This window comes from Poecilia reticulata, linkage group LG13, assembly GCF_000633615.1.
Source record: "Poecilia reticulata strain Guanapo linkage group LG13, Guppy_female_1.0+MT, whole genome shotgun sequence".
Classification (NCBI taxonomy): domain Eukaryota; kingdom Metazoa; phylum Chordata; class Actinopteri; order Cyprinodontiformes; family Poeciliidae; genus Poecilia; species Poecilia reticulata.
Window position 1 is genome coordinate 3,142,065 of NC_024343.1, and position 23,647 is coordinate 3,165,711.

At 38.3% G+C, this 23,647-nt stretch overlaps 1 protein-coding gene across 4 annotated transcripts; it reads left to right on the top strand.

Moving 5' to 3' along the window:
* Positions 1-472: 472 nt before the first annotated feature.
* Positions 473-19,366, top strand: taok1a (TAO kinase 1a). Of its 4 annotated transcripts, XM_017308406.1 has the most exons (21): positions 474-973; positions 2,285-2,453; positions 3,798-4,051; positions 4,919-4,990; positions 5,653-5,754; positions 6,901-6,946; positions 7,039-7,135; positions 7,232-7,345; positions 7,591-7,682; positions 8,250-8,343; positions 8,420-8,501; positions 9,059-9,226; positions 9,316-9,516; positions 9,637-9,768; positions 10,443-10,679; positions 11,533-11,661; positions 11,768-11,971; positions 12,558-12,797; positions 13,908-14,120; positions 14,241-14,423; positions 15,259-19,366. In XM_017308406.1, exons 3-21 carry the CDS (start codon positions 3,920-3,922, stop codon positions 15,760-15,762), a joined length of 3,042 nt encoding a protein of 1,013 aa, XP_017163895.1. In that variant the 5' UTR covers positions 474-973; positions 2,285-2,453; positions 3,798-3,919; the 3' UTR covers positions 15,763-19,366. The 4 variants fall into 4 exon arrangements, with proteins under 4 accessions (XP_017163896.1, XP_017163895.1, XP_008423172.1 ...); XM_017308407.1 differs by lacking the exon at positions 2,285-2,453 and having other exon boundaries at positions 473-973; positions 11,771-11,971; XM_008424950.2 differs by lacking the exon at positions 2,285-2,453.
* The last annotated feature ends 4,281 nt before the right edge of the window (positions 19,367-23,647 follow it).

The following is a 23,647-nucleotide window of genomic DNA, read 5'->3' on the forward strand; positions in this document are numbered from 1 at the left end:
ATTGATGTTGCCTTTTCACAAAATACCTTCTTACTTTTACTCTTGAAATTTCGTGGACTGGTATTTTTTTGCTTCTGCTTGAGTAAAAGTATGTTGAATTTTACGTCAATACACTTTTTGAGTACTATACTGAACTCTGCCTATATTGTCTGGAAAGCCCTGTTTTCAGTATTGCTTGTTTTAAAATCTAAACCTATGACATTATCCCCCTGCATAGCGCGTGATTTTAACATGCCTAAAGATTAATAAAAAATAGTGGGGGGAATCCTCATAATATTACTTATTTTATTTAAATTGAATCAGAAGGCTACAAACTTTTCCAAGGAATAAATGCTTTGAATGACATGTTTATGTTACTTTGCGTTTTATTTTGTTGTTGTTTTTCTTGTCTATGTAGAAGGCAAACCTTTAAAGGTTTATCGTTTTTGAAGTACGGCAGGTTCCAGAGTTTCCGCCTCCTGGTGTTCCTGGGTCAGGGAGAGTTTACTGCAACAGGCAGGGCGGAACTGCAATTTGTACCATGTCGAAGAGAAGACCTTTACATAACTTAATAATTCAGGTGTCATTTGAGCTAAGTTAAATATCCAGTTCGTCAGACGACTTCGCAGATTCCACAGTGGCTTGTTTATGGGTGTTTTTGCCGCTGCCTGAACTTTTCTCGCATTCTTCCCTAGTGTATTTTTCACGAAGAGAGGCGCGGCGGCGGAGCGCTCGGCAGCCATCTTTGGAGCTTGCCTGGGAGTGGGAGCTGACTGCTGTGGCACCCCCGTTTACTTCAAGGGTGGGCATTTTAATCTTTAGTAATTTCACTGACGTACTCTGTTTAATCGGCTGACAGCGTGAAGAACCGCCAGGATTTATCTTACGAAGCTTCCGTGCTGGGAATGAAACTGGAAAAGTACTTTCTAATCCCAAATTGGTCTAAAGTGTACGCCACTCTCCTCATCCCTCAGAACTGGCCTGTCAGAACAGGGTGAGTTCCAGCTAACCGGCTAAGCTAAATTAGCAAACATTAGCTTGTTGGGCTTTTTAAATTTTATTTTCTCTTAATTAAACCAAACTGATGTTTAACTCACTGTCTATTGAGTAGTTACACAGTAGTTCAGACTGTTAACACATTAGGAACACTGCTTGAGCTGTTTCCTCCTATGACACGTAACTTGGCTAACGTGAAGTTTGGTGCTAACATTATATAGTCAACATTGGGAATCTCTTGAAACCTTTCGTTTTATATTCGCACGTTAGAGCTTTGAGTCGTGTGTTAGTTTCTTGCAATGTGAAGGTTTACCTTTGTCACTCACAAGACGAGTGGGAACGTGACTACTTTAAGGAAAATGAAAGAATGTGAAGGCTGACTTGTAAAAGAAGGGAGTTGTGACCAGTGACATGAGCTGAAACGCCCAGGTAAGATGTGATGCTTGTCAAACCCCAGAAGTGCTCACCTGGGAAACACGTGAAGCAAACTTTACACTTATCAACAGTGCTGTGTGTATTAACGCAAAAATGTATTCACATTTTCCTACAGAGAATTTACTTATTGAAACACTGTATTTTTTTTTGTATTAGATGTATCTACTTTTTGTATACTTTTTAGAGTAATCGTCTGTTTCATGTCAAAGGGAGATTTTATGTGTAAGTAAGGTGAAATGTAGAATTTTAGACTTGTATTTGACCATTTCTATTTCCTTACTCTTAACCTCTAATTTCAGTTAGTGTCATTTGCAAAGAGAATTTCCCAAATGACACCAAAAATGAAGAGTTTTTAGAAGCAGAGACTGTGAGAAAATGTATGTCCCTTGGAAGAAAATTTGATTTTATTTTACCATTAAGTGTTCAGCTAATGAGTGCTTTCTTTTTTATTGAGAATAATAAAAGTCAGTTTATTGACTTCTTATAGCAGTTTCCTTATTCAGCTAAAAATTAGTTACTGTAGCACAGAATACATTTTGCACCATCTAAACCATATTCTGCTTCAAACTAAATATATTCTGTTCACATTATCCCTCAGATTAAAACTTAAGGCTATTTCCATGTTTTAATGGAAGCTGGACATATGTTCTTGATAAGATAATTTTATTAACATAAACCTTTTCAGTAAGTCCCAGCTATGCCATTATCTGAAGATGAAATGAAATGACAGCTATTTGTTTTTATTATTTCTTCTTCTTTGTCACGCTTCGGCCTTTGAGTTTTTCCCCCCTTCTGCTGTCAAATATTTCAGTGCATGTTTGCTCTTGTTTTTGTGCCAGGGATGCTAGATGTAACTTGTCAAGTTTCTCACTAGGGCCCATTCCTACCTCTCCGGAGCCGCGTGAACAGGAAGTGCAGAGAGTCGCGGTGTAGTGAGGGCATACGTTGGGAATTCCAGCCCTCCGGCTTTGTTGTCCTGTCCTGCCGCATTCTTAAGCGTTTTTGTGAGCGGCGGTTTGGAAGGCTTGTCCTGATTCACGGAGGTATCAGTTATCAGCACTTCTTTCCTCGTGTGTGTGTGTGTGTGTGTGTGTGTGTGTGTGTGTGTGTGTGTGTGTGTGTGTGTGTGTGTGTGTGTGTGTGTGTGTGTGTGCGTGCGGTCGAAAACGGTGTCATGACATATGACAACAAAGCTCATTGAATCGCACCGATGTCATAAAGGACAATAGCAATAAAGAGGCTCAGTTCTGCATGGTAATGAGGCTTTATTTCATGCCTGTGGCTGCATCTGTGTGGAATAGTGGGGTTGTTCAGTGTTGTTGTGAGACAAAAGATGTCTGCTTGGACCGGGGGCTGTTTCGCCCGGGCTGGGAAAGAAGTCTTGTGACTCGAGCGTCAGCTCTGCATCTGTTTGCAACTGATCATCTGAGCCGCTGCATGGACTCGGTAAATTTTCCTCAGTGATCTTCTACAGTCCACATTAGCAGGGCCATTCATAACAACGGCAAAGGACAGGAGTATTTACTTCCACAGAGGAGTGTATATGCGAAAGAAAAAAAATTTAAAGGGTTTTAACTATTAGAACATTTTTGTTGCAATTTCCTCATAATAACTAGTTGCATATCTTTTTGAACAGGCTGTTTTTATGGTAAACATATGGAAGATTTTAATTGAATTCAGCATTAATGTCTAAATAATAAAGCACTGTAGAAGACTTGATGTATTTTGTTCAACCCAAGCAACTTCTGCAACTGCTCTTTCTGCCAGCTGAATTGTATAGAATTTTTTGTTAAGATGACAAAAAGTACAAAACCAGCCATCTGAGATCAAATGTTTAAATATGTTGGGGGTAGGAATGGGCATTTATCGTATCGTTCATAATTTATCGTGATAACTTTTCTATCAGAGATGGAGAATTTTGATTAATCTCCGTCAAATAAATTCAGTTTAATGATCTTTAAAACTCCCCCAAACTGTCTGATTCTTTGGATTGTTAGTTTTACTTAATTCTGTTTATTCAATGAGAAAATCAATAAATACAGAAAGAAGAGGATGAAGTTATTGTGTGCAGTTCAGTGAGACAAATCACACTTCTTTATGTGATTGGTGTCCTAAAGAAGCGTGTTGCAAATGTTTTAATTGTTGTGCCATACAGTCACCTAAAAAAGTAATAATAAATAGTTCTTATTGTCACTATTGTCGTCATCACAGTGGTAGCACAAAGCATTGTACTGAAGCTGTAAGTCCACATTGCCCAGCTCTGCTGTATTTCTTCTGATTCTTATTCAAATGTATTTTTAAAATTGAGAATTTCCATAATCTTGAAAGACAATGTCTAATATACAGTTTTTTGTTCGTTTGTTTTTTTGTTTCTCCTTGTGTTGCAGCGCTGAACACATGAAATCACTGTCCTGCAGATGAACCGTCGCAGGGGGCTTGCCCGTCGCTGTCGCAGACCCAGATAGTTCCCGGCGGCGGCGGCAGCGGCACCGCCCCGACGTCCCCCGGCATGCCCAACAACAGCCGGGCGGGGAACCTGAAGGACCCCGAAATCGCAGAACTCTTCTTCAGGGAGGACCCGGAAAAGCTCTTCACAGATCTGCACGAAATCGGACATGGCAGCTTTGGAGCTGTGTATTTTGTGAGTTTGTTGTTTTTTTTTAACAGGACGTATAGCGATGCACCAGTGAGTCACCTGATCACATCCACTTATTTTCCCTTAATCAGGTTTTGTTCTTGTTCAATAAATGCATCACAACTGCAAACTTCCTCATTTATTCTTATAATCGCATTATAAAGCAGTGTATTATCTGATGCATTTTTTTTTTGTATAGGCATATTATAATATTGGAATTGGATTATTAATGCTTAAGTGATCTGTCCTTATAGAAATGTTTATAGTTTTTTTCAGTCTGACCTTTGAACTTTTGCTGAAAAATCGTCACAAAAAATTACATCTTCGTTCAACTAACTAAAAAAGGTTTTATTCCATACCGTTCTAGATCAGAGTCTGTTTATAAGTGTGTTTTAGTCTGACGCTTTTAAAGATTATATGATTGATTGTGTTGATTATGCTTTCAATACCAGATGAGTCTGTGTAATGAAGGCTTTCAGTTGGCTCTAAATGTTTCTGAGTATTCCCAACACAATATTTTTGCTCTTGATGAAGCAGTCTAAATGGTTGAAACCTATTTTTGTTTGATTATTTATTCAGTTATTCTCAAAATTTTGCATTTTATGTTTATTATTATCAGATCAGTATCTCCAAACAAAATCTGTTTTTTTTGGGGGGGGGGTTTACCATCAAAATAAAACAAATATTGCTGTTATAATAGTTCAGTAGCAACAAACTGCTGGTTTGATGGTCTAAGAAAAGCATTTTGCAATTTGTGGATGTGTTCATGCATAAAAATAAGACAAACATGAACAAATGACACACAAAGAAAAAGTAAATCTTCAAGTATTTGTTAAATTACAATGTTTAAAATCAGTTCTTCTTATCTTCCAGGCACGGGATGTGCGGTCAAATGATGTGGTGGCCATCAAGAAGATGTCCTATAATGGAAAACAGTCTAATGAGGTATAATGGCGTTTCCTGGATGCAAACATATGATCAAAAACCAGGAATGTTTGTGCTTTGGGTCATACTGTAAACACGTTTAATCAATTTTGCCTTGAATGCCACCATGGGGGGGAAAAAAAGAATTGCCCATAAACACAATCTGTTATATTTCTTCAAACAGCTGTGTATAGTGTCTCAGTATGAAGCTGTTTATATATATATANTATATAATGTCTTTTTAATGATTGTAGAAGTTGACACTTTAAGGTTGTTGAAATAGGGGGAAAAAACTGCCATCTCCTAAAATTTGTTTATCAAACCATTAAAGAAAATGTCAGGCACACTACCAGCAGATTGTATTGCTGTCAGAATAATGGAAAAAAGTGCATAGTATGTTTGGCTTTTCTTGATTCTACATAATGCAAATGTAAACGTTTGTTAGGCTTCAGATCTTACACTGTTTTGTTGTCATTTAAATCATACTACATCAAAATTGATTGCAAAACAATTCATGGGAATTAGTCAGTTTTCTCAACTACAGCATTATATTCTATTATTATTATTATTTTTTTACTTCATAAAATTTGTTTCCAAGCTGTTTCTGGGGTCACTTAACATAAAACCTAATTTGATGTTTGCTCTCGTTTTCTTTTTATGAACTTTCTGTACTTATTTCACAGAAATGGCAAGATATAATCAAGGAGGTGAAATTCCTACGGCGAATACAGCACCCGAACAGCATAGAGTACAAAGGATGTTACCTGCGAGAGCACACTGCGTGGGTAAGGGCTTCATTTTTTTATTTTTTTTTAAATCAGGGAAATTGTAAAGTGACGAGGCCTGCTTGATTGTGAAAACAAAAAATTGTGATTGCAATTGTTTGTTTTTTTTTAACAAAATTAATATGTAAAATGAATACACCTTCAACAATCAACTTGAAGGATGGGTAGTTGCCTTGAACATTAAATCTTTTTTTTTTTTCAATTTGTTAAAAATAAGTGAGAAGTATTGATCCAGATGTAGCCTTTCCTTAAGAAGTAAACACAAAGAAAAGCAGCAACATGGTTTACATCAACAAACTTTGAAAAATGAATGAATGCACTGAAAATATATAAGATGCAGTAATGTATTTAAAAAATGAACTAAATTTTAAATAATATACAAAATACAAAAATTAATGATGGTTAAGATTGATTTTCTTATCATTTAACCTTTAATCTGTATTATTTCTTGATTTTTTGATACATCTTATCCGTCAATAATTATTAAGAGCAATGTATTTCAGCTCAACAATTTTAATGTAGTCACTAAAAGATTCCCTGAATTTGTTTACATGTTGGCCAAATGTATTAAATAAATTCTAGCTATTCACTTTAATAATAGATAATTGGCCACTTTGTGTTTGAATTTCAGGTAGTTGCATAAATGGGCTGCTTTTTTTGAGTGGTGCAGACATCACTTAGAAGCAATTATTGCAGAGAATGTTTTTCATCCACATCCGTTTCTTAGAACTCCTTGTTTTCTCACAAATTCCAATTTTTTGTATTTTTCCAGACACTGCTGCTGATTCCCTTTGCCACTTTGCCATTCTGTACTTATTGTAGTTTTGGTTGTTTTCATATTTGACTGAAAGGTACAAAATGGGGCCTTGTAGATGGATGTTTTGTGTAGACCTTAACTTTCCGAGGGACGTTTCGCTGGCTCTGTCATTAAAAGGATTAAGGGTGCACATCTTAAGAAAATTATATATGCCAAAAATAGTGCAGCACAGTTATACTGTAACTGTTCTTTAATTTTTTGGAGCCAAATCAAACTTGAATGAAAACTATTCTGTTGGATAGACTTATAAGTAGCAACTTAAAAATGTTGAACATAAACTGAAAGACAAAAGCAAGAAACAAATACACAATCTCTTTATTTCTCAACAGCTGGTAATGGAGTACTGTCTAGGCTCAGCTTCAGATTTGTTAGAAGGTGAGTTAAGTCAATCACAACAAGGGAATGTTGTTCCTGCTTTGCAAGTTTGTTGTCGTATTGCGTCACCAATGATAATTGATACCTTCCAGTCCACAAGAAACCCCTGCAAGAAGTTGAAATTGCTGCAATTACCCATGGTGCTCTTCACGGATTGGCTTACCTTCACTCCCACAACATGATCCACCGGTGCGTATTTGAGTATTTTTCAAGCAAACCTTTTTTTGCTCTGTGTTCTACCGTTACAGCGAAACGTCACTCGTTTCCTTCTGTATGTTTCTGCAGTGACATCAAAGCAGGAAACATCTTGTTGACTGAACCGGGTCAGGTGAAACTAGCAGACTTTGGCTCGGCCTCCATTGCCTGTCCAGCCAATTCTTTTGTCGGGACTCCATATTGGTAAGTGAACAGCCATGTATAGATGCATCTCTATACTCGATAGATTAGAATGTAAACAGGAAGGTCATTTATTTCAATAGTTCAACAGAAACATGCAGCGCTTTGCGAAAGTATTCATACACCATGAACATTTCCATATTTTGTCACATTAAAACCTCAAATATATATTGTGAGTTTGTTTTCGTCTTATGTTTTTACTTGTTCCATCTAGTATGTTTATCTTGGTGCATATGTTTTCTTCTCAGGATGGCCCCGGAGGTCATATTAGCCATGGATGAGGGTCAGTATGATGGAAAAGTGGACATCTGGTCTTTGGGAATAACCTGCATTGAATTAGGTACGTCTGTATTATCAAGATTGTTCCCCTCCACACAGTATTTAATCGTTTCTCCCAATCAACATTACTTTAAGCCACTTAGGCTGGCTCCTTGCAATAAAAGAAACCTCCACAAGTCTGTTGCTGGCACTAATGTGACTTTATTCATACATAACTTGCCTAAGCTTTCAATGCCTAGGCATGTAATTTATCTGCATTCCTTTTTTACCTCGTAAATGAAGGATTCTCGAGGTGTGGGACGCACCAAACATTCATCTCTGTCTGCTTTGTGTGAGCTTTTGTGTTTCCTAATTGAGGGTAAACATGCTCCAAATACTTCATCTGCTCAGTTATGTGTGTTTAGACTGTACACGGCCAGACAAATGAACCTTCAGAGAACGAAATCAACAAGCCTACCCTTCTTGAAGGCCAAGATTAGCTTTAAAAAACTAAAATCACAAAAAGAATTATATTGTGACTTATTTTTACCTATTCAAGTATAAACCTAATGTATAATATTTGCACTACACACGCAAGGTTGTCAACATTTTGGATTCTTTTAAAACTGATTAGCTTCTTGGTTTCTAGCTGAGAGGAAGCCTCCACTGTTCAACATGAACGCGATGAGTGCCTTATATCATATAGCACAGAATGACAGCCCCATTCTGCAGTCTACCGAATGGTGAGTGAAAAGTGATGCGACTCACAATGCTTCTGAAAATGTCATCTAACGACTAAATTTGACATACTTTTTTCAGGACGGATTATTTTCGGAAATTTGTCGATTCGTGTCTTCAGAAACTTCCTCAGGAAAGGCCAAACTCCGAGGAGCTCCTAAAGGTGGGGAATGTAAAATTTGAACAACAGATTCCTTTTAACTTTGTAGTCTTTTCTTTTTAAACAAGGTGTCTTCACATCCTTAAAACGTCTTAATGTAACTAAAATTAGGGACTTGAAAAGTCTTAAATTTATTTAGTAAATACAAGTTGGTCTTAAATACATTAATCACAGGTCTTAAATTTTGCTGTGGCACGACTTTTTAATCTCATATATTCTATGTAGTTTTCTTTTTTCCTCATAATTTTACTGTTGCGCAAAAATTTAAGTCTATTCAAAGCAGTTACGGCTATCACTAACTAGCTAGTTTTACCCTTGCTAGCTGCTACCTAACTAGCTACTAAATAATGTGAATTTATTACGAGTTGGCTGGATGTTGTTCAGCTTGGTAATTTATTTCTTTGAGGTTTTCCTTTGTACATTTCTGTCATGATACAGGTCTTAAATTCCATTGATTAAAGGTCTTAAAGTCTTAAATTTCAGTTTGTGACACTTGCAGTAACCTTGTTTAAACCATAAAAGTTCCAACATTAACTCTTAGTCTCTTTTCTGGCCCCCAGCATGCGTTTATCCAGCGTGAACGGCCGGAATCGGTCCTAATAGATCTGATAAATCGGACCAAGGATGCTGTGAGGGAACTAGACAATCTGCAGTACCGCAAGATGAAGAAGATCTTATTTCAGGAAGCCCACAATGGCTCCACGAATGAGCCGCAAGACGATGACGAGGTCTGCCACTAGCTGGCCTGTTTAGTTTAGCAGCATCCTCTATTGTTGCAGCCTTTTTATTGTTTCTTGTCCCGTGTTTGTGTATGTAGGAGCCGGACCCCAGCGTGAGCGGGACGGGCACGGTGAACAGCGTCGGGAGCAACCAGTCCATACCCAGCATGTCCATCAGTGCCAGCTCCCAGAGCAGCTCCGTCAACAGCCTACCCGACGCAGGCGAGGACAAGAGCGAGCCGGACATGGACGGCGACGGCACGGTGATGTCCAACAGCTCGGTCATTAATCTCAAACCCGTAAGAGAATCAAGTCCCAGAATCCTGAGTATTCTCATCACAACTGAGCTGTTGTGTCTCTGTTTTCTGGTTGCTATGCAGTTTCTTCACTCTGGTTTTGTTGTTTTTCCTTCTGAGCAGGAACAAGAGACGCTCAAAGAAGAGTCAGAGCCTCATGGTAGAGCCACAACGGAGCCACAAGCTGCCCCCACTCAGACCCAGAGGACGAGACGAAACCGTGAAGACTTTGCGACTATACGCACAGCGTCAGCGGTAGAAACGCCTTCTGTCCTTACTGGGAGTTTAGGAATTAAACTATCTGAAGTCATAAAGATGATGCAGGTGGAATTAGAGGCATTTCTACATAGAAACCTGATCCATATAAACATATGGACATAAACTGCGCATCATACTTTTGGTTCCCACAGATCATTTGACAGTATTATCATGTTGCTACTGTATGTTGTTTAGTGGATTATATTAAGTACTGACACTTGCCTGCTAAAAGGAAAACTGCAGCAATTTTGTCATAAGAAATACTTAATCTAATTTTTTTTCAATTCTTGTGGCTCAACTGATAGTTATTCAGAAAGACTTCTGATTTTCCTGGCATATGTTTTCTTAACATGCATATGGATATGTTCTAAGTTCACTTTTTCATCTTTTCCTTTTATACAGTTATTTAAAAAAAAAAAACTCAAACCCCACCAAAGGTTTTTTTTTTTATTTTTTAGAATTATTCTTAATGTAAAGAAAATGTATCTCTTTGAGCTCACTGCTGAGTTTCTGAAAGGGTGACAGCATGTCTGTGTGGCATGGCAAATTTTTTTTTTTTCTAGTACAGTACAGCACATTATTGACAATATTTATGTAATTATAATCCTTACAACCTGTTTCCATCAAGTTGATTAAAAAAAAAATAAAAATCTGTGTCTTGTGTTTGTCAGCTCACACGCCAGATGAAGGAGCACGAGCAAGAATCGGAGTTAAGAGAGCAGATCCTGGGCTACAAGCGAATGAGACGGCAGCACCAGAAGCAGCTGCTGGCTCTGGAGAACAGGCTGAAGACCGAGATGGATGAGCACCGGCTCCGTCTGGACAAGGAGCTGGAGACCCAGAGGAATAACTTCGCCCAAGAGCTGGAGAAGGTGGTCAAGAAACACCAAGCATCCATGGAGAAAGATGTGAGCTTCCGAAACACAAGCATGTACCAGCTCAAAGCTGTGCTTAACAATGTAGAACTTCTGAATATATTCCTTTTAAATATCCCCAGATATTGCATTAGGGAAGCAATGGTTTCAAGGGTTGGCTAGAAAATTTCTGAAGTTCTTTTTACCAGTAGTAGAAAATGTCATCTTCGCACAAGCTTGTTGGAAAAGTACATAAATCCTCTAAGAAGCGAGTCAGACGTACGCTGATTTGACTGATTTCAGCGATAGAATATTTTACTGTTTCACACACCAAAGTCAGTAATAGTCTGCAGTGAAATTGTAGATGAAGTTGTTTTAAATTGTTAAAGTTGGCTAAAACTGTACAGGTAAATGAACTATAACCAATTATTTTGCTTTTTTATGCTTGGCAACGGCAAAGTCTACATGTAAGAAACAGACTTTTGACTGTCACTTCCAATCCTCAGGTTGAATTTAAACCACTTCAGTTTGAATTTGCTTGTCAACCAGCCACCACCTACAACTAAATGTTTGTCTTTCCAGTGCAACATTTGCAAATCAGTAGATAACTGATATTTTTAGCTGTACAGTTTGGATCCCCGCCTTGTTTTTAACATTGTGAACACAGCACTTTAATATATGTCCACATGAAGAGAGGTTACGCTTAATTAAGAGTTTTTATGTTGTTGTTAATTCACCTTCTATCTCGGAGTCACTGATGAAAACAAAAGTTCAAATCAATATGTGGATTTTCGCTTTCCGTGGATAAAAATGTAGCCTAACTGATGGTCCTACGGTGGCTGCTGTTTTGCATTGATCACCCTGATAATGGTGGGTTTTTTTGGTTTTGTTTTGTTTTTACCACTAGGCAAAAACATTTAGCAACGATGAAAAGAAGTTCCAACATCACATCCAGAGTCAGCAGAAGAAAGAGCTGAACAGCTTCCTGGAATCCCAAAAACGGGAGTACAAGCTTCGCAAGGAGCAGCTGAAAGAGGTTCCAAACTTCATCGCACTTATTTTCATTCATATTTGTCTTTCTGTGTACTACATTTACAAATTCAACTTTAGTAGTAAGGTCAAATGTGTTTATTTATCTGCAGCAGCTGAATGAAAACCAGTCGACGCCCAAGAAAGAAAAGCAGGAGTGGCTGTCCAAGCAGAAGGAGAACTTCCAGAACCTCCAAGCAGCGGAAGAGGCCAACCTCCAGCGCAGACAGAGGCAGTACCTGGACCTGGAGTGTCGCCGGTTCAAAAGAAGGATCCTGATGGCTCGCCACAAAATTGAACAGCAGCATCTGCGAGAGGTCAGCACTGCTCACTGTGGCATTTATTGACTGGGGATGGAAACCAGTTCATATAGAGAATTGTTAATCTGCCTGCCTAACGATTCCACTTGTCGGTTCCAATAACGTGAGATGTACACACCTCATATTTTGATTTAAAATGCATCCAAGATGGCGTACCGACAGAAGTGCTCCAAAGTATGAACCACATGGAGTAAAATAACAATAAATATCATTTGGGAAGGTGTTTTCCACAGCTGGAGACAAGTCCTGACAAATCCTTCCTGAAAAGACATAAAGGATTGCTGCCCTTCTGAAAGCAAATACAAAAACAAATGTACAAAAAGTTGCATTTCATGTTAAAATGTCCATTTGACAGATGTATTCTCATTATTTTTTGAGCCAGTTTTCATTTATTTTGAATCAAATGCAACATTTTTCATACTTTGAGTTTATTTCCTAATTCAATGACGATCAATAAGGAGTCTGTATCACTAAATTCTCATCAATTCCTGACAAAACAAAGTCTGTTTTGTTTGTTTTACTTTTAAGTTTCCACCTTAGGAAGTACCTTTTGTGATTTCCTCTTGTGTACTTGTGTTGGTAGGAATTAAACAAGCGTCAGACCCAGAAGGACTTGGAGCACGCAATGCTCCTTCGACATCACGAGTCCATGCAAGAGCTTCAGTTCCGCCAGCTCAACACCATCCAGAAGACGCGGGTTGAGCTGACCCGGCTACAGCACCAGACGGAGCTGACCAATCAGCAGGAGTACAACAAGAGGAGAGACCGGGAGCTTAGACGAAAACACGGCATGGAGGTTCGTCAGCAGCCCAAGAGCCTCAAGGTTGGTCTCTGACCTGTCGTGAAACTTGTTTCACTTTTTTGTGTTCAACATCAACTGAAACAGTTTTTCTGCTTCTGATTTTTTTTCCCTATGGTTCCTGTTAGTCAACATGCTATTGATAACTCACATCCTACTGGTAGTCTCTACGTACTAGTCATTGTATATGCTAGTGGTAGCCCTCATGCTAACATCAGCCTACAACTAAAATAAGCCATTTAGCTATTTTTTTATATATATATTAGCCACATTTAATATACTGAATGGAGTAAGTCAGTGCTACAGTAATGTTTGTTTACTGAGTTTAGTAAGTCCATGTTGGTCAACATGTTTGTGATACCCCACATGCTAGTGACTACATTTTAACTAACCATAGCATTGATGCTAATTTTTAGCATAACCCCTTATTTGTTTCCAACCAATACGCACACTTTGGCAGGCCCCTGTTAAATTTCTCCAGAAATTTTCTAGTTACCAATTCTTCGTTCTCAATTGTAGCCTGTTGCGAGGAGTCTGAACAGTCTTCCAATTTACAAATCTAAAATGAAGGCATTGAAATGCCTGAAATTCATTAGAAATTATGTAAGTCGGCTTTAAATGTCATAATCACAGGTCTCAACGTTTGTCGTGGCAGGCCTGTTAATTCTGTGTATTTTATCCAATTTATCTTTCATTATAGAGCTTTTCTGTCGAGCAAAGATTTGAGTCGCCCACAGACATCGTATGTTCTGTGACTCCAGGCGATTGAGGATGCAGCTAACTAGTTGCTAGTAAACCCATGCCTAGCTAGAAAGTTTTTTTTTTTTTTTACATTTATCATCTATTGTTGTTGTTGCCACTGGCTGACTTCTGTAGCCAGCCCTTACTAAGCTGTTAGCGTTCTGTGGGAAAAAAAGGCTTGGCCCTGTTCTATAAAATATGCAAATTTCTTTTGTTTATTTCTGTCATGATACAGGTCTTAAATTTCATTGATAATGTTCTTAAAACAAGCCTTAAACTCTTACATTTGAGTTGGTGAAACCTGCAAAAACCTTATAGTAGAGATGTTTGTCTCCTAATGCGATGACGGTCTACACACATTTTTAATCTAATCCCTGTTTTTCTGTTTTCAAGTACAAAGAGATCCAGATCAAAAAGCAGTTTCAAGACACGTGTAAGATCCAGACCCGGCAGTATAAAGCATTGAGGAACCACCTGTTGGAGACCACACCAAAGTCCGAGCACAAAGCTGTCCTCAAACGTTTAAAGCAGGAGCAGCATCGCAAACTTGCCATTTTAGCAGAGCAGTACGACCATTCCATCAGTGAAATGCTCTCAACACAGGCGGTGAGTTTTCAGTGCCAGAAATGTACAAGCAAGACTGTTGATCCTCAACGCAGCATTGCATTTTTATCATCTTAATGTTTCAGAATGAGTAACATTGTGTTGTTCATTCCTCGTCTTTAGTTACGCCTGGATGTGACTCAGGAATCTCAGTGCCAAGCATTACAGATCCAGCTGCAGCAGGAGCTGGAGCTTCTAAATGCCTACCAGAGTAAAATTAAGATGCAGACGGATGCACAGCATGCCCGCGAGAAGAATGACCTGGAACAAAGGGTGTCACTCCGAAGAGCGCTACTGGAGCAAAAGGTGTGACATTTGTTCACATTCAAGAGTATATTTCCTCCGTTTGTTGCTCGGAATTATGTTTAAAAAAAAACAACAAAAAAAACCACTAGCTTGAAGTGGAGAAAAGTCAATACAAAGCAGCTTGAAAACGAGCCAAACAAGATGACTGTTAATGTTGATTCAATATTTGGAAACGTACTGAAAGGCTTAGTCTACTTCGTCTGCCGCCATTGCTAAAACTACAGGCAGAGAAAAACATCATTGTTCACAACTTCTCCTCCTCATTGGCCCAGTTAAAATTCAACTAGATATTAAACCCAATTGGAGAAATCCCAGAAAAAAAGTAAGGGCTCAGAAATCATCCATTAAAAAAATGTGAGTTGGTCATAAATATTTTAATTACATGTCTTAAATTTTGTGATGGCAGGACTGTTTAATCTCGTACATGTAGTTTGTGTTTATTTTTATTTTTTTTCCTTGTGGGACTTGTCTTGACTCTGTCAAGCAAATGTTGCAGCTACCGCTAACTCACTACTAATATGCCATAGCTATCCAGCTAGCTTTAAATTTATTGCCTGTTGGGTGGACGACATTTGTCTTTGCAATTGGCCCATTTTTGTTTCCAATCCATACGATGCTGCATTCATGCTGTGCTAAAAAACTCAGTACTACTACTATGCAAAACGTGATTTTCTTTTGTAAATTTCTGTCATGATACAGGTCTTAAATTTTTTTAACGGCCTTGGAAAGTGTTCAATTTGTGTTGGTGCAGAAACCCTGTATATCTACTAAATTCTCATTCGTTTTTACCCTCATACCTGAGAATAATGCTCCATCTTCTTTGACTTTCCCGAAGATTGAGGAGGAAATGCAGTCGTTGCAAAACGAGCGCACCGAGCGCATCCAGAACCTGCTGGAGCGCCAGGCCAGGGAAGTCGAGGCCTTTGACTCGGAGAGCATGCGCCTGGGCTTCAACAACATGATGCTGGCAGACCTCTCCCCCGAAGCGCTCAGCAACAGTTTCCCCGGTGCGCCAGGCGGCTACAGCCAGCACCAGCAGCTGCGGCCCTCCTCAAGCTCTCAAGGGCCACGCTGGGGCAGCCGCGGTTCCAGCCTGAGCTCCAATCACAGAGGCAGCCACCACCACTACCAATCCAGCTTAGGAGGGTCGCCTATGCAGCAAGGGTGGGGGGGGCATGGCTCACCGGGCGGAGGAGGAGGTGGTGCGGGTCAGATGCAGTGGGGCCACCCACAAGGCGGGGCCCTGCAGGCAATGGGAGGGCGCGTCGAGCCCGGGATGAGCAGGAGCTCCAGTGTTACCTCGCAAATATCCAACGGGTCGCAGTTCTCCTACTCTTAGATTCGCCTTCCTGTCTGCTTTGGAGTCACTTTATATAGAAACCTGTCTGCCTGTGACACTACCCCCTTCCCAAAATGTCTCCCCTTGTACAGATGTGGATGTGTGGTGGAGTAAATGTTGCTCAGGTCAAAAAAAAAAAAAGGGGGCCGGGGGGAGCCTCCCTCTCCCCCAGCCCATCCTCAACGGCAATTTTATGAGCACACAGATTCTGAAATGCATGTTACACAAGAGTATCAACAAGTAAGTTTGACTTGTTTTTCTTTTTTTTGTTTTTACAGTTCTCCTTTGTGGAGGATATTTTTTCGTACGTTTGTGCTATTCACAGCCATTGCTCTCGTTTTGCACATAAAACACCACTCTAAAGCCTTTTGTAGGTTCAAACAATCGCATTAAATAGATTTTTTTTATTATTATAATTTTTATTTCAATTTTTTTATCTTCCCGTTTATGTTTAGCGATGCACTGGCCAAATTGTTTTGTTCTTTTTTTGTTTTTTTTTCTGTGGTACAGTGGAGAACCCAATCAAACGACTGGGGATGCTTTGCTGTTGTCTACCAGCCTGCTGTAGTGGCCCTTCATGTTTTTTTTTTAATTAAAAAATTTTTCGCTCCGCCTTAATTCTCGAGGATCAACCAAAAAAAAAAAAAAAAGAAAAAAAAACTTCACAAATACAGAACCAAACAAATCTTAATCGCTTTAGACGGTTGCTTCTACTAACACTGTGCCTTTTAGCTTTCATTAGCTCAGTTTGTTTCAGCTAACTCGGGTTAAGTACTTTTACATTTCTTCATTTATCTCTGGTCTCTAACGTAGATTGTATTTTAGTCTCCGAAATGGTTTTGCATAAATTTCTACAACTAAATATAGCAGAAACATTCAAAGCTACTTTTTGGCATATTTTTTCTCTTTTTATGTTGTTGTTTATGCCTGAGTGCAGAGAATGTCACTGTAACCCTTAAACGTATCAGCCTTCAAAAACAATCTTTAGTGCTAATCCTTATTTTTTATATATATAAATATATATTGGTGCCTTTTTAATACTGCTGCCTTTTTCGAAGCACTTTATACAGCTCGACGAGTGTAAGATTAATATTTGACTTCTTTTCTCAAAGCTCCTGGTGAATGAATGTTTCATTGGTACGCATGTAGAAAAGTCACTTACTGTGCTGTGATATTTTCTTTTTCCCCCTTTTGCATGTTGGACAGTATAAGTGAAAGCAATTTCCAAATTTTTACAGCCTTTTCTCTTTTTTGAGACTGCAGATGTGTGTTACTGCTTCTGTTTGTGTTTCTGTGTGACGTTGACTGAACAGAATATGTGAGGATGCAGCCTTTGTGTTTTTTTTTTTAGATGTGTACAGATGACAGTTTCCATGAAACCAACTGAACAAAAACTCGAACCTTTTATGTGCAGGCAGTGAGTTACGACCAAGACAACCGGCTCTGTGCTACTGAACGTAAAGGCTTATTGAAAATAACATTTTGAGGCCTAAATCCTTTTTTTTTTTTAGGTTGTTTTTTTGGGGGAGGGGGGGTAAGATGCAGAATCTGTCAAAAGCATTGATGCCTCTTGAACTTTTTGTCACATTACAACCGCTAAGTTGATTTCTTGGGGATTTTACTTGATATTACAACTGATGACACATAGGAACTCATAACTGTGAGGTAAAATAAAAATGTTTTTTTTTTTCTGTCCAATTCTTTGTTAGATCTTTTAGAAAACAGCTGAAATTCAGTCTGATTGACCTTGGACGGTATCTTTAACATCAAATATTTCTGCAGATTTAGTTGGACTTTGACTAGTCCATTCTCACTATTGCAGCTTTCACTATAGGTTTTGGACTATTGCCCACTTTTATGTTTTTAGGTTGTTTTTTTACCCCTTTCAACACTAGATTCCTCCCCAACGCACCCAAGTCATTTTTTTTTTTTTATTGTTTCATTTATTTCTGCATCACATCATCCCCACAGCATGACACTGCCTCTACTGTATTCCGCTGTGGGGACTGTGTATCCTAGGTGATTATCAGTCGTAGTTTTCCAAGCATACACAGACACACATAAATATATGTTTTGAGGGCTAAAAAACAGAAGTTATGTTCTCATCCGACCAAATAAATAAAAGCCTAATGAGGTACTTTTAAAGTTTGTGGTTGTAGCATGACAAAACATGAGAAGGTTCAAGAGGTGTAAAGACGTTTTCCCTTTTTTTTTTTCCTGCTAACAAAGTTTAAACTTTTTTTTTTTTTTTAAAGAGTAATTTGACATAAATAATTCAGGTGTGTCCTGTGACTCACGGTTGAAAATATTCACATTTTTAGTGTTCTATGGAAAGTTTGTTTTTCTTTCCTGATCTTCATGTAGCAGTATCAACCCTATTTTTTGGTTTATTTTCTTTTTCCAAGTCTCATCTAGTTGTTTTGAAAGCACCGGACTTGATTCCTCATTCTTGAATTCAGTCATCTCCTTTGAATGCCACCTTTGTAGTCTGTTGAGCAACACTTGTGCAGATGATTTTCCGAACCCTACACCTTCGAGCGTTTTGTCCTCATTCCAGCCTGATTCAGGGCTGTTGTTAAACTTCTTTTTCATTTTCTGACGACACAAAAAGTGCTGGGATTAATTTTTTTTTCCCTTTCAGGTTGTACTTTAATTTCTGTATATATTTCACCACAGAAAAGTATGCATAATATCAAGTAACGTAATATATGGCCTCAAAAACTTTTATGCCTACTGCTACTGTATCCAAGTAAGTTGTATTCAATTCTCTTGAAATTTTTTTCCCCCTTTGGCTAGAAATAAAATTATAATGTACTAATAACTGGGAGTTTTTCTGCAACTCTAAAGCCAAGACCAAGTGTTTGAATGTTACGCCAGCAAAACCTTGCATACATGCCAAGTTTTACTTTCAGATTGGACAATTCGACTTCACTCTAAAATGTGGCTAAATCTTGATGTTACAGTCAAGCCCGTACTTTCTTTTTTGCTTTTTTTTTTTTTTTTTTAAATCGTTTCATGGAACAGTTTCTAACATCCTACTGACTGAAAGCGAGTGGGATGCAGGATTGTGAATCGGCAACTGAAACAGGATTCTCTCTCTGCGGTCAAACACTGTGCCATACCGGAAGTCGCCAACACCGAACATCCGCATGTCTGTTCTCATCTCGAAGCTTTCACCCGTTAAGTGACTGTTGGTTAGAATTGAATCTTAACGATCAAGTTTTTTTTTGTTTTGTTTTTTTGGTGGGTTTGGGGGTTAAAGTTTAATTAAAAAAAAAAAAAAAAAAAAAGGCGGAGTTACAGACAAATGATGAAAAGATCGCATTTCTTTGAAGATGTCAGTATTCTTTGGCACATTACCACTACAACTTATAACCTGTATTAAAATGTATAGATGGTGGAGATTCTTATTGAATGTCAGATGTTATGAAGATACTACGTGAAAGATGGTAAAGTACTAAAATTGTGTAAAAGAAAAACTTTTTTTTTTTTTTTGAACAAAAATAGGATCCATTATTGTATTGTTTGTATTGTATACCATTTTATTGTGTTGGCAGAGGGATATTGAACAGAAATCAGCTGTAATAAAGTAATTTTAGTATTATTTTGGCTTGTGCTTTTTTTTTTTCTCCTGTAACTATAAAGAAGTGTGAATTACAAAGCGGGTACAGAATATTTTTAATTAAAACACATTGTCAACTTACATTTTCCAACCACATTTTATTGTTCATATTTAAATAGAATTTCAGACATTAATTGGTCCAAATCATAACGCTGAAGTGCATTGAGAAAGAGGATACATGTTGATTTTCAAAGAATCCAAACAAAAAAATGTAAGGGTTGTGAATATAAACATAAGTTGTATTTAAATGCATGAAAGTAACAGTAATGTGATTTAAAAAAATGTAAAAAAGGAAAACAGTTTGTTAAATGTGATGAAGCCTAATGTTCTTTGTAACTCCTCTCTGTTGAGCTCTGTCACAGATATTGGCACAAAGGGTAGTAAAATACAAGCAATTGGTGAAATACTTTGACTAGTAGAGTTTTAATGAGTGGCATCAAGAATCTTATTTGTCTTTTGCAAATACATGGCATATATTATAAATAATTCAGGCTTATTCATAACAACCGCGTGCCAAGGCAACGGGTGTGCTTAAATAACAGAGTAAAAAAGTACAAATGGTTTTGAGTTGATCACCCGTTTGGGTTATTTTACCTCTGCTGTGGAGCATTACAGCTGCTGCAATTTCTAAAAGTTCAATAAACGACAAACTTGGAATAATTGCCTCGTTGGTTTGCAAGTATACGCCATTCACAACAAACGTCAACACGGTAAATATGTTTCATGAAGTATTTAACAAACAAATGGCTTCTACTGCGATAATTATATGAAATTAAATTGTTTAATATAAAAAATATTTTTCATACTTTATTATTTCATTGTAGTAGACAGAAAAGTAGGTTATAAGAGACGGCAGAAGACAGGGGGCAAAGGTCAACGGGGCAGGACTCAAACCCGTGCGGTCTGAGGCCTCAGTACCCGGGTCGTGTGCTCTACCCACTGCGCCCTGTTTTTGATAGTTTATTTGCAATTTTATGAATAAAATTCCAATTTTCTATTTTATTCACAAAATGTATCATTTATTCACACCTCAGGAAAATTTAGAGAGACCAATTAACCCAACAGTCATCTTTTTGGACTATGGGAGGAAGCCGGAGCACCTGGAGAGAACCCACACATGCACATGGAGAACATGCAAACCCAATGCAGAAAGGACCTCAAACCCAGGAACTTTTTTCTGCAAGGCAACATTGTTGCCACCAGAGCCACTGTGCATGTTTTATTCACAAAATTAATGTTTTAATCAGAATTTAGAAACCAATTAACCAAACAGTCATGATTTTAGACTGTGGCAGAAAGCCGGAGCGCCCGGAGAGAAACCTGCAAACAGGAAACCTATAAAATCTTTTTAGCCTTTATTCCTTAAATTTGGTTGTCATGAATCGCTGAACACATTACGACACTGATATTTTCAGTCCCAATTATTCAAACTTCTCCTGCCTCAAAATGATCACTTATTTTATCTTCTTGGATTTTTTCTTTTTATTTGTTGGATTTTTTTTTCTTCTTCCAAATTAAATATTTTTAAGTCCTCTCCAACAGCGCCTTCATCACTGTCAGGAGGAGAGGCATGGGAAACCATCATATTCTGGTGTCTTCCTCTCCATTTATGTCCTTTTCATAAATATAAATGAATCCCTTTTGTCTTCAGTCTTCATTTTGTGCAAGAGTTTGCGGTGTATAATTCCCTGTCTGTGTCACCACCAAATCAGCCCAGCCAGCCCAACAGAGACTCCAGTAGGCATTTTATCTCAAACTCTTTTCCCACCTTTGATGACAGTTTTCTCTCTCTCTGCTCCATCAGAATTGGAGAGATTTCGTTTGGGGAAAAGTGTTTCCCTGGATGTCTAACTGCTGAGTGGATCAGACTCACACAGCATGGGATGGATGAAGCCTACAAACATGTAGTTTCCCGAGCGAGACACCTCCTGGTAACRCTCAGGTTAAGGACACTTTGAAAAGTGGCATTCACCCAACTGTTTTGGAATTTGTTCCTCCTCCTCCCATGTCAGTTTGACCTTGTTGTGCAGCTTCTGTCCTCTCCACATCTGGGATGTCTGAGCCAACGTCTGTTCTGAATTGTTAACATCCCCGTCCAGGTCGGTTATTCCTTTCGGAACAGACAGAAAAAAAATCATCCTTAGACAGAGCCACCCCAGCTGGGGTAGTCTTGTCTTTGAGTACTGGGAGCAACATACCACTGGTTGGGGTTTCACAGATGTTCCTATCTGGTAATTGAAGTTCTTCGCCCAGGTAACAGTTAGCCTAAAAAACAACGGATACCCTACAATTCAGAGGTGATATTTTGGACAAGTTGACGGCTGTGACGTCTCTGTTGACTCTCTCTGCCTCTGAGACAAGTGTCCCATTCGGGGAACTTGGTAATACAAACACACTGGTGTATGCGCCTTTTAGAAGAGACTTCTCTGGCAAAGACAGAGATGAAATCGGTGAAGTCAAAACCTGTGCAAAGGCTTTTGCTGTGAGGTCAGCAGCAGATAAATCTTCCCCACCCGGGTCAGTTTCTTCTTTGGGAACGATTGAAAAATCATTCCGTATGACTGTCCTCTCACAGTGAAGATTGTCATGTAATGTCGTCTTTGTAAAGCCACTGATATTGTTTTGACTGTCAACTGTCTGACTTTCAGAACAAAAAAGTATTTGTGCTTTCAGAATGAACTTCCTCATCCTCAGAGGAAGTATCCATGTCTTTAGCATCCACATTGCCAAAGTCATCTGTGTCCATTTGAACTTCATCTCTTGAGTTTTCGTCAACTGAAGAGGATTCTTCCATTGATGGATCCTCAGATATTTCTTCAACGTTTGTCACACTGTCACAGTTTGGTTTCACTTCCAGGTCCATTATGTTTTTGGGAACATTGGTAAAGACACTTAGCTGTGGCTTTAAACGTTACTCGCTCTAATCCTGTGAGCAATCAAACACATCCAGGTGCATTTGGTCATGGGAAACMTCAACACTTTCAAAAGCATCAAAGTCATCTGATGTGTTTTTAATGTTTATTTCTGTATCCCCAGAGGAAGTTTCCAAGTGCAGCTCAATTTTCTTGTCTCCAGAGCGCTGTGTGAAACAGGAAAAACAGTTTCATATCTGGATAGCTGTTCTAACTCAATTACTTTTATATTAAGGCAAGTTTTTTACTGTCTGATATCTGATGTTATTTGTTTTAGGGGTGGGTTTATTCACATGGTTCTAGGCTATTACTGTGCGTGAGATTTTCTGCCCAGAGACGCAGGTGTTAAGCTTCACAAAAACAACTTCACTGAAAGTCACGGAATCTTTGGTGCCAAAGCCATCCTCCCTACGCAGTTTCCAACCTAAGAACAATGGACGTGTTGTTTTATGCGGAAACGTCTTAAATGTTGGACCAAATTTTATCAGCTATCTCGCTTCCATCCCTCCAAACTCCCCCAGATTGGTTCCTGAGTTCGCACAGAGCTCTCCTGACTTTTTCCATGTCATGTCACAAAGAAAAGAGCAGGTTCTATAGATTATCACACATCTCTTATAGTATCTTCAAACTTGTAAAACAGACATGAAAAATTTTAATACTAAGACATTACAATATTTTCTGATTAGTTTTCTGCTTCTTTGGTTATAATAAACAAGACAATTTTTCAACATATTAAACTTATACACTTAAGAATTTTATGGAAAAACTCCATTAATTAGACTAATTTAATTAAATAGTGAATACTACATCTAATTTGAAATACTCTACTGATTATGCTATGCGTAGATTAAACCATAAGACTAAAGATAACAAAATTGAGGCCTACAAAAACTATCATAATCAACCTAAAATTTCCAACATTAGCTAAAATTAAACATCATTGAAAACTAGCATAATTAAGTTAATATTTCTTACAGAAAGCAGCCAGGAAACAGAATCGCGATTACATTAGGAGTTTGCAGGTGACAAGCAAGTCATTAAATACAATTATAGCTAAACACTGCCATTGTATGCTAAGCTATCGGTCACTGACTGATGTCAAAGCAGTACGACTCATGACACACTGACTACTAAACAGCACAAATCTATATCCTCTTTAAGAAATCCTACTTATAATTTACAGTTTATCGAATAAAACATTATTTTACCCTCTTACTTCCCGTTGCACCGACGTCCTCTAATTTCATCAGTTGACTTTTATTTTTTTGTTTCCAGAAGAAAGTTCCAGAACGCCAGACCCAAGAAGCGACGTGATTGGTCAATGGTTAAAAAAACTAAATAAATAACTATA

Bases quoted from the DNA above. Each gene is read 5' to 3' on its own strand.
- taok1a (XM_017308406.1), top strand. From the start codon at position 3,920: ATGCCCAACAACAGCCGGGCGGGGAACCTGAAGGACCCCGAAATCGCA. The intron at 7,136-7,231 runs GTGCGTATTTGA...ATGTTTCTGCAG, and splicing joins TCCCACAACATGATCCACCG to TGACATCAAAGCAGGAAACA. The intron at 11,662-11,767 runs GTTCCAAACTTC...ATTTATCTGCAG, and splicing joins GCAAGGAGCAGCTGAAAGAG to CAGCTGAATGAAAACCAGTC.